We start from the raw sequence: 10,399 nt of genomic DNA on the forward strand, positions 1-10,399 counted from the left end.
TTGTGGCGGTGTAGTATGTGAAGGAGTGTACTGTAGGCTGCTAAAATATATCCGCTCCACTGTGAATTACTCACTACAGAAGCTAGAAACGCAGTAATTTACTTAAATGTTTCTGTCAATATTAATAGTATTTGATCATATCAAAAACAAATACGTGGCCAAACTGGAAACAGTTTATTTTGGGCTGCATTAAACCAATAAACGAGGAGTTGTTATGCGGGTCGAGCACAAGATGGCGCTGTTTCTCGCTGTTGGTTTTGTTAGTGCGGTTGCTCGGATACCAGTTGACCGGAGACGTTGACGTGTTTGTATAAGTTAACTAACGTTAGATACCAAAGTAAAATTATCTGCAAGCGTTATGACACAAAAGTTTGCCTAGAAATGTCAGACACGGACGAAGATCACAATGGTCAAAAGCCAAACGGCGTGTTCTCCACTTGGATGGCCGATGGGGACTGGTTTTACGTTAAGGGAGAGTATAAAAAGGCTGTAAGCAGCTACACAACGGTGAGTTACGTTGTTTACCTAACGTTAGCGTAGCGAGGAATGGTTAACGTTAGCTACCTGGGCTTTGCACTAAACTGAAGCTTGTCATCTTGATGATAGTTACAGAGCATTTTGGAATAATACTTTATCCAAGGGATATTATTTGTACATATGATCTAGGTTTGCCCAATGATCAGAGGTTTTGAACAGATATTACTAAAAACTACCTCAGAAATTATAGGAAAGAATATTCCACAGGATCCTAAAACGTGCATCTGATTTAAACATTACAAATAAATAACTACATTATGGCTGGGGGAAAAAAGCAATTTAGTGCATTGGAAATCTGACTTCTGGATCTTTGAAATAACATCATACTGTAGTTCAGAGAAGATCTTCTCCAGTGTAAAGGAATAGACCCACCATGTTTAGGAAGATTTGGGGAGCCTTCATAGATGCCTTAATGACAGAAACTGCTCTTTCTTTTGAAAGCATGTAGGAATGACTTGCTTTTGGTCTTTGTTTAGGCACTGACTATAAAGCCTGATGACAAGACTTGCTTTGTTAGCCGATCCAAATGTTACCTGAAGATGGGGCAACCTGAAAGCGCTTTAAAAGATGCAGAGGCTTCACTCAAAGAGGACACGTCATTCTACGAGGTAATCTACAGAAATATTAAAGCCCGTCTCTGTTAAAAAATAAAACATGTCTTCCATATGATAAATAACAGTCAGCACCTAATTTAAATATAGGAGAATTTATATAAAGTGAAGCGTATAAACATTTATCATGCTTGTTTTTGTTAGGGATTGTACCAGAAGGCAGAGGCCTTGTACTACATGGGAGAATTTGAATTTGCGTTGGTGTTTTACCACAGAGGACACAAGTTACGTCCACAAATGCAGGAGTTCAGACTGGGTATCCAGAAAGCACAAGAGGTTATAGAAAACTCTGTTGGCAGTAAGTAATTATTTTGTGATTTACACTGAATTATAGTCACAAAATATGAAAACCCTCCTCACACCTAAAACCATTTGTTCCTCTCTGGCATCTTGTAGGCCCTTCCTCTGTAAAACTGAAGGTTAAGGGAGACTTGTCATTTCTCCAAAAAGATGAGGAGGTGAGTCTTTCTTGTGTTCCCCTTTAATAACCCAGTATTTCACAGGAAAAGTTGGAGGTAAAGTCATTGTAACAATAATTGTACACATACGAACATCAATCTTGTACAGAAATAAAAGACCCGATGACAAAGGATTACTTCTCTAGATTGTAAAGTCGTCTGTGTATAAAGTTCAACCCTGGCCTTCCTTTTGGTACATCTGAATGACCGGCGGGTACAGAGGGCACAGCCAATTGCTGCTATTCAGCATCTGACAGTGAAGAAAAAACAGCAGACCCAAAAGACCCCCAAGAGTGAGAGGACAACCAAGCAGCTGCTGGGAGAGTTTTACACTGACAAGAAATATCTAGAAAACCTGCTTAAAGATGAAGGTACTATTTCATTTCACCTTATGGTGTTTGATTCTCTGCATCGTTCATTCACTGGCAGATTCAGTACACTGTAGCTTCAAATGTTATTCTATAGGTTACTCTTCCAGTCCCACCTACTGTGATGTTTTGTTTTCACTTTTAAAAGACTAACATTTAAAATGGATGGACGTTGATCTGCAGATTTGGTTAAAGGAAAGACAAAAGGAGGGGAACGACTGCACGACGTCATTCAGGGATGCCTCTCATGCCTCGACTCTTGCACCGAGTTCTGGACCCAGGAGAAACCTCTCAGTGCACAGGAGAAGGAGCGTAAGCTGAGGCAGGACAAATCTAGCAAGCCCCGTCACGGAGCGCCCTCTGAACCGGCTCACTTTCTGCTGAAGAGCCTGGATGACATTGACGCAGGTAAGGCAGGCCTCTGGCTGAACCGCTTTCCTTCATAGCCTTAAAAATAGCTCACCGTATGTTTGTCGTCATAGAGTTGACATCTGGAAATGCAGAAGGTAGTCTCAAGAAGGCAGAAGACGTCATGAAGATAGTGCAGGGCTGGTCAGAGGAAGAGGTGCCTAATAAAAAAGAAGTTTTGGGCAGCCTGCACAGTTGCATTGGGAATGCCTTGATAGACCTGGGCGACATGGACAAAGCTTTAGACCATCATCAAAAAGACTTGGATTTGGCTAAACAGTGGTGAGAATTTAAAAGAAATGACACAATAGTTGTGAATGCGTTTTACAACAATAGATCAAATGTTCAGTTATTCTTCTTATCAACAGCAAACTCCCAGATGCAATGTCCAGGGCTCTGGACAACATTGGGCGGGTTTATGCTCAAGTTGGACAGTTCACACAGGCCATTGAGTTGTAAGTACATACTGGAATAACAGATTCACTTGTGTAATTGATGATATTGCTGTGCTTTGCAAAACACCTTATTTTGATGGAAATCTTGTACAGTCACACCTTTCCTCTCTTAACGAGCACTCTTTTACATCGAGGTGTGACCATTGTTAATTGGTTTATTGATATTTAATTGTCTTTTCTATGTATGTTTTCAATTCAGCTGGGAGAAGAAGATTCCTTTGGCCAATGGCGGTTTGGAGAAGACCTGGCTGTTTCATGAGATTGGTTGGTGTTACCTCAAACTCAATCGCCATGAAGAAGCCAGAAACTATGCCATGCATTCAGTTGGTGCGGCCGATGAAATTGCTGATGAGAAGTGGCAAATGAATGCCAATGTTTTGGTGGCACAATCAGATTGTAATTATTTATCTTTCTTATATTTAAAAAAATCAATTTCTGTGACTTGTCAGCTTATGTGCTAGATATTTAACTTTTTAAAACCATTTAGATTTGTGGTGCTGTTGTCATTGTACGAAATACGGACCTGATCTCTAATCAATTCCCTTCTGTTTCATCTCAGTGAAACTAGGAAACTTTGAATCCTGTGTGTCCCACTTTGAGAGAGCCTTGACCCAGGCCAAACTGCAAGATGACGACTCTGCCATGAACGTCATTCAGAAGGTCCCCTCTCTGTTGTCATATGCTTCCCTTCACCGTCGTTTCAGTTCCAGTTAAAGATATTGTTTTATCGCTGACATTCATCATTCTGCTTTCAGGCCCTTGATGAGGCAAAGCAGCACCTACCACAGTGAGGATGTCATCAGTCAAGATGTATGGTGCTTCAAAGTGCTGATTGAGAAAAAAGACCTTCAGAAGACAACAATCCTCCAATGGAAGTAGAACAAAAAGAGAGCAATAAAAGTCATCTCCCACACTGATGAATAAGACCCAGTATTCTGCATATAGGCCTCGATGTTTTGATTAGTAACTTCTCAAAGGTCAAACTATAAACCGTCCAGTATGAAACACAAATATAAACCAGGCCCTGGATTTCAGGCCTCATTTATTAGATCATACTGTGAAATTAATATCAGGAGCGTTGTTCTCATTCTAGAAAGTTGTTCTCTATTTATGTTTATGTTCTCTGAAATAAAAGAAAATGTATATGGGGAAGTGTTTCAAAGCTCAATATCTGGCCTGCCTCCTTTTTTTTTTTTTTTACAGCATTGCTGATATTTTCAATTACAGTCAAAACTATTTGTGAGGCTGCATTGTTGTCAGACTTCTATGAAAAACTGAAACATGTATTACCTATAAAACGTGTCACTTAATATACAAAATAGAGAGGACTCTTATCACACTTCATTTGCACACTGCATCCTGCCTGCCATAAAGTCCTTTAGCCTTTTGATAACTTAAACACAGAGCTGTACTTGCTGCAGTGAACTTCCCCTTGTCACATCTTTATTACATCTGTCACCATGGCTCACATGGTGTACTTTGCATACAGAGGTTTGCTTCCTGCAGGGTTTACACTAATGCCAGTGTATGGTTTGTCTGTAGATCACAGACAGTAGTACAAATAATGATCATTGCCTCTTAACCAGAATGTCTGCATGGAGCCAGTGTGGTTCTTATCAAGCCAGCTGTTGTTGACTAGTCATCCTTGGAGACTGAGCGTTGAGCTACTGCACTAAGTGAGACAGGTCTGGACCTTAAACAGTTGACCTGGGGTACCCACTGTGTCACGTTACCTGACTTGAGGGATTTAAACCACTGTAGTCGTGTTACTCTTTGTCTGTGAGGCCTCACTTGCAGATAAGAGCGTAATAATATTATTAATTTATTACGTATGAAAATACATGAAGTATGAAACTGAAAAATGGGAAATAAACATATAGAATATAAAATCTGTATTGATGTTAGCGCAGATGTACATCAACAAACAAATACACACATAAATAGAATAAAAACTAAAAAATACCAAAAAACATATATAATTAATACATAAATTAAAACGGTGAAGGAGATACATTATTTTTCTCTGAAAATGGTGAAAGTATAGATTAGACAAACAGTGAAGCCATCATTTTTGTATGTATGCTTTACTTCATTCTATCTATTTATTTTGATGCCCAATTGTTAAGTTCTTTCTCAAAAAACATTTCAAATCAAGTTTAAAATGCTAAATAAAAATCTAATCGCTTTTGTGGAATTCTGCTGAGGTGTATCACACACGTTTTGTTGTAATCTTCTCCAGCGGCGTCCTTCCGGTCCACAGGGGCGTGTCCGTTGCCCCGCCCAGTTGCGCGTTCCCGTAAATTTCCGTTTTTCTTCTTGAAGAGTGGAGCGGGTGCGTGTCTGTGCTGAAGCTTTGCCTTGTCATTGTATCCAGAGAGAAACGCGTGGTCAGCGGCACTACCGACAGCTCCACTGCAGCGTAACTGGTAAGCTGGCGTTATAGCAAACAAAAGCCCTTCAAACGGGACGCTACATCTACATAGTTGTAGTTTTTTTTGTTGCACTAACAGCCTAAATAAGTTGCTCCAATAACAGTCGGGGGTTTGTAAACGCCAGGAAAGCATCGACTGGATAAGACGTGGCGCTGTAGCTGGTGATGGTGTAGCCAAATTGACTGAGTGCCAGGCTAAATTGTTTTTGTCTCGCGTGCTAGCGTTAGGTGCACGCCACTCCCCGCCTGGCCACATCGTGCAGTTAGCACTATGTAACGGTTCATCGATTCCTCTATTTTAATACAACATTTGAGCTCACTTAAACATTCTTAGTCAAGTAAACGTGGGATGTATTTAGTCCAAACTTGCCATAAACCAAAAAAAGATAATTATTCCCACATTCACTGCGCCATTTACTGCTGCTGTACGTTACTTCGCGTGTAACGTTATATCGAGCGAGTAGAAGTTTGAGACGTCTGAAAGTGTTTATATTTCAACTGCGGCTGTTTTTAGTTTCGTGTATTGGATATTCCCAACCTGGAAAAACCCTGAGTGTAGTGTTTGTCTTTGTTGAGCGCTGGTGTGTGAGAGCTTCCCCTTCTGTCTCATGACTCGATGTGGTTTCGCACATCTGTTAAAATCCGTAATTAGTAACAGACCTTTTTAAAAACAATTCTATCACAACTACCTCCTTTTGTCTGTCTTCTGACGACACTTTTTTTCTGGCACACTGATTTTTTTTTTTTTTTTTTTTTTTTTTTTTGCTCTAAGACCAAAATGTTGCCACCCCCTCCTCGTCATTATATTGGATGGCATCGGACTGTGTATTATCTGGTCTGCTCGCCCCAACAGCTTGTAATTTATCAAACAGATCCACCCCCTACATCGCCATTATTGCTCTCTTAAATCATGGATAACCTCCTGTTTGACACCTATTGACCACAGTCTTTTTAAGCTTTTTTTTTTTTTTTTTTTTTTTTTTTAATGTATTTTTGGCCTCAGAAGGGCATGTGATACGAGTGTAAAAACAAGCCTGTACATCTGAATATAGACAACCTCTCTCCTTCTTTTAATTGTGTTTTTAGGTACATGGTGGTGTGTGAAGTCAGACTTTAAGCCAGACATGGACCCTGAAAAGAGTGCAGAGGTTTTGGATTCGCCAGAGACTCCACAGCAAGAGGGGACTGAAGTGGAAAAAGCAGTTGTGTCTAAAGTGGAGACGCCAGAGGAATTCACAGAGCCTGAGAAGCCACCAGCTGCTGATGAAGAGGCCGAGCAGCTGGCAGTGAATGGTCATGATGCAGAAGTCCCAAACCTGAAAGAAACAGAAGAGTTGATTGTTACGCTGTCTGAGGGAACAAACAAAATGGAGATTGAGGACAGCTTTCCTGGAGAAAAATCTGACATGGAGTCTGTGCCCGTTGCGGTGACGCCACCAGATCCAGATGAGTCATCGGAAAAGACCTCTGGCCCAGTCGCAGCATTTGACACAGAACCAGAAAACATGCAGCCGGTGCCAGAGAATGACCCAGAACTGTCGCCTGTGCAAACACCTCTGACCGAGAGTGCCCCTGAACCAGAGAAATTGGCAGAATCGGTTCCACAAGCTGACCTACAAGGGCGAACATCACCTGAGCCAACAGCGCTGCAGCCGCCAGTAGACACACAACCACCCAGCCAAGAGGAGAAAGGGTCAGAACATGTGGGAGCTGAGACAGAATTGCAGACTGCGATGGATACCGGGGTAGAAGAAGTTTCCAAAGAGGTGGTGGGAAAAGATGTCGCAGCTGAGCCTACAATGGAGGTGAAAGAAGAAAAAGCAGCAGAGACGGCGGCATTGGTGGCAGAGGTTTCCTCGGTGAAGCCAACAGAGGCTGTGACATTAAAGGTGGAGGCATCGGCTGAAAGCATGGAACCTGCAAAGGAGGAGAAGGAAACGTCTGATACTCTGAAGGAAGCAGCAGAAGGCGTTACATCTGAGAAGGTTGTTGGCGAGCTTCAAAAGGAAGAGGACACCGTCCCTGCATCTGGCTCCCTGTCCTTCGCCCTCCTGGACCGAGAGCAGACCAAAGACGCCCTGCGAACATCTCGTACCCTTGTTGTCCTCCAAGGCCTTCCGGGAAGCGGTAAAAGCTTCTTGGCACGCGCCATAGCCGAGGCCTACGCTGGCCACTGCTCCGTCTTCTGTGCCGACGACCACGGCGTGAAGCCAGAGAATCCCGAGTTGTCTACAGAAGGATACCGGGCTCTGGACGAGGCCGTGGTGGCCTGCTGCAGTGCAGGAACAGCCTCCTCTGTGCTGGTGGTGGACGACACCAACCACACCCAGGATCGACTGGCCCGCCTGGGCGAGATCGCCGTGCAACAGCGCCTCGTTGCGGTCTTTTTGGAGCCGCGTACCGAATGGAGCCGAGATCCGGCGCAGCTGACCAAGAGGACCGGGCGTGGACTGCAGGAGGCCCAACTGGAAGCCATGAGGGGTTCACTTGAGGAGATGTCCCTTCCTTTTTTCTTTGGCTGGTTTCTTCTCTCCTCCATCCAGGACAAGGTGAGGTGCACATCAATGGACTTCCTGAAAACGCTGGACACCTTGGAGGCCTTCAAGAAGCACTTGGTTGACTGTAAGTGTGTTTATAATTTAATAAATTTAATGCAAAGGTTTTAATAAGATGTAGCTGATCTTGCGTTGTGTTTACAGTCACTGGGAAAGCTGAGAAGGAGGTGGATTTGGAGCAATACTTTCAAGCTAAAGGAACCCTCCACTGCACTACAAAATTCTGTGACTATGGAAAAGCTGAGGGTGCCAAAGAGTATGCAAAGAATCCAGTAAGAAACCTGTCAAGTGTTTTCTTAAAGATGGTTTTTTGCAGTAAATTATTGAAAAAATATAAAACTGTCTCTATGTTCATAGGCATGTAAATGCATTACTTTTCTTTTTATTTCATGCATTGCTGAGTGAACATTTCAAAGAGCCACATCCTAGCATGGTAATGTTTGACTATATTATAAAGTTAATCTTGTGATCTTTCCATTTTCCCACTCTCCAGGCTGTTAAAGATCTCTATGGTTCTGCATTCGAGCTGTCTCTGAGCGCCCTCTTTGTGACTCCTCGCACTGTCGGTGCCCGAGTGTCCCTCTCCGAGGAGCAGCTCGTGCTGTGGCCTGCCGATGCCGAAAAGGAGGCGGGGTCTTCCTCCCTGCCTCTGGGAAGCCGCGCCCACGTCACTCTCGGATGCGCCGAGGGCGTCGAGCCGGTTCAAACGGGCCTGGATCTGCTCGAAATCCTGGCCCTGCCACAGGGGGAGCTCATCGAGGAGATGGAGCTCGGCTCGCTGACCTATTACGGCGAAGGGAGATGGCTGCTGGATCTCAGGGAGCCGATCTGCTCCCCGGCCTGCTTCTCCAGCTTCTACGGGCACAAGGAGGTCGAGCCGACCAAAAAAGAACCCGAGAAGAAAAAGAAGAACAAGTGCACCATACTGTAAATGGTAAACACGGGGATGGTGTGTGTGTGTGTGTGTCCGGGATGACTGGTGAATTGAGACTTAGGCTTACTCTGTGCAAGGTTTGTGCAGCGTTTTAGGGTTCAGTTATAGCCACCCTAAATCCACAAGCTGTGTGCCTTTTTTTTCTTTTTTGTTACTGTTGATTTGCACCACAACCCAAGATGCCTTCAATCCAGTTAGGCTAGTTGACAACGTTGTTCAGTGTCTTGTTTCACACATCGGTGCCAGAGTTGCAGTGCACCGTTGCTGAGGTGTTAGCTGCAGTTTTAGAAGTTAGTAAAGCCTCCTCCCACGGCTCCCGTTATCTAACACTTAGATTTCCTCCTCTACACATGTCGGTGTCTGTCAGTATTCAGATGTGAGTAACTAGGTACTTTCATTGCATGCAAAAAAAAGAAACTTAAAGAATGCATTTTATCTGTCGCATACAATACATTCATGACATTTAATTTGCATTTTAAGCATAGCATATTCAATCAACTAAGCATAGTAACAATTCTGCTCTGCTAAAAGTACCTCTTCCGCTTCAACAGAATTTGTTTAGTGTTTCCTTTTGGCTTAGTTGAAGAAAGTCATTTCTGTGTAAGTGTGTGCGTGCACTGCCTAGGAAGTAGTTGTTGCAATAGCATATGGGCCAAAGTTATCTATTTGATTAAGTGTATTAGAATGAATGTCATTGATAGAGGTCCTTCCTTGTCAGATCTTTGCACTGTGCATAGTTTGAAAGGGAGAATGCTGATGAATTTTGCATTTGTTTCAGCAGCTTGCACTTAATACTTATCAAATGCTGTGAACCCAACTTCATGTTTTGCAACCTTTTCTACTGCACAGGACTGCACTGTTCCCTTTTTATTCTCTTTGATCAGCACTTCATGTATTGCGTTTCGATTTGTATCCCCTGTGACTGTACTTTTTTGAAGGCCAATTCCTACTTTTGTGTAGCTGTTATGAATCACTATTTTTGCACTTGTTTTGTACACTTAATAAAAAAGAACATTGCTTTGCTCCAGTAATGCAATTTGCTGTGTGTTCATTATGCGAATGCGGTTTAGAGTCTAGCATGCTGATACCTCAGTGTATCTGCACATGGTCAATCTCTCAATGCATGCAGTTGTAGTGGCGTATATAAACCAGCAGAGGGCACTCATTCTTACGTAGACTGTAAAGACATCAGTGGTGAGATGTGTACATTCAACCTATATTAGCTTCTAGTACATTGTGTAAGATTTGGCTTGATCAGGGATAACAACCTCAGAGCTATTGAAATACTGTATGTTCAAACATTGTGCAATCCATCTGTGGCACAATGTGTCTGATCTCCCTTCAGTTTGTCCTTGCATAACAATCTGGCACAGTAAAAATGCTCCAAAATATATCATAGACTATATATATATATATATATATATATATATATATATATATATATATATATATAAAAACATTTTTTTACTGGGTAGCTTGAGAATTTCACCAACGGGTTATGAATCTGAATCTACAAAGTAACTTTCCACCAATGTGTACAATCCATTCAATTTTAATTAATGTGATTCATTTATGAATCATAAACTACCCCAAACAACATTGTAATGAAATGTGTTTGCTACATATTGTCATACTTCAAATT

The 10,399-nt window shown here is 42.4% G+C and overlaps 2 protein-coding genes across 3 annotated transcripts; both read left to right on the plus strand.

Moving 5' to 3' along the window:
- Positions 1 to 53: 53 nt before the first annotated feature.
- On the plus strand, positions 54 to 3,981 carry odad4 (outer dynein arm docking complex subunit 4). 2 transcript variants are annotated; one of them, XM_068718325.1, is made up of 11 exons: positions 54 to 507; positions 1,014 to 1,145; positions 1,293 to 1,446; positions 1,545 to 1,606; positions 1,827 to 1,977; positions 2,158 to 2,382; positions 2,457 to 2,664; positions 2,751 to 2,837; positions 3,037 to 3,233; positions 3,397 to 3,497; positions 3,593 to 3,981. In XM_068718325.1, the coding sequence occupies exons 1-11, from the start codon at positions 382 to 384 to the stop codon at positions 3,626 to 3,628; spliced, it is 1,479 nt and encodes a 492-aa protein (XP_068574426.1). In that variant the 5' UTR covers positions 54 to 381; the 3' UTR covers positions 3,629 to 3,981. The 2 variants fall into 2 exon arrangements, with proteins under 2 accessions (XP_068574426.1, XP_068574427.1); XM_068718326.1 differs by having other exon boundaries at positions 452 to 1,145; positions 1,364 to 1,446.
- A 1,170-nt stretch (positions 3,982 to 5,151) lies between these two features.
- Positions 5,152 to 9,788, plus strand: cnp (2',3'-cyclic nucleotide 3' phosphodiesterase). Its single transcript, XM_068718714.1, has 4 exons — positions 5,152 to 5,263; positions 6,355 to 7,890; positions 7,968 to 8,095; positions 8,317 to 9,788. Exons 2-4 carry the CDS (start codon positions 6,393 to 6,395, stop codon positions 8,752 to 8,754), a joined length of 2,064 nt encoding a protein of 687 aa, XP_068574815.1. The 5' UTR covers positions 5,152 to 5,263; positions 6,355 to 6,392; the 3' UTR covers positions 8,755 to 9,788.
- The last annotated feature ends 611 nt before the right edge of the window (positions 9,789 to 10,399 follow it).

This window comes from Cebidichthys violaceus, unplaced genomic scaffold, assembly GCF_023349555.1.
Source record: "Cebidichthys violaceus isolate CVI_PGR_0920_01 unplaced genomic scaffold, fCebVio1.0.p SCAF_23, whole genome shotgun sequence".
NCBI lineage: Eukaryota > Metazoa > Chordata > Actinopteri > Perciformes > Stichaeidae > Cebidichthys > Cebidichthys violaceus.

Excerpts from the sequence above, each read along its gene's own strand:
- cnp (XM_068718714.1), top strand. The coding sequence starts at position 6,393 with ATGGACCCTGAAAAGAGTGCAGAGGTTTTGGATTCGCCAGAGACTCCA. Across the intron at positions 7,891-7,967 it reads CAAGAAGCACTTGGTTGACT|TCACTGGGAAAGCTGAGAAG; the intron begins GTAAGTGTGTTT and ends TTGTGTTTACAG. Across the intron at positions 8,096-8,316 it reads AAGAGTATGCAAAGAATCCA|GCTGTTAAAGATCTCTATGG; the intron begins GTAAGAAACCTG and ends CCCACTCTCCAG.
- odad4 (XM_068718325.1), top strand. The coding sequence starts at position 382 with ATGTCAGACACGGACGAAGATCACAATGGTCAAAAGCCAAACGGCGTG. Across the intron at positions 1,978-2,157 it reads AAACCTGCTTAAAGATGAAG|ATTTGGTTAAAGGAAAGACA; the intron begins GTACTATTTCAT and ends GTTGATCTGCAG. Across the intron at positions 2,383-2,456 it reads CCTGGATGACATTGACGCAG|AGTTGACATCTGGAAATGCA; the intron begins GTAAGGCAGGCC and ends TTGTCGTCATAG.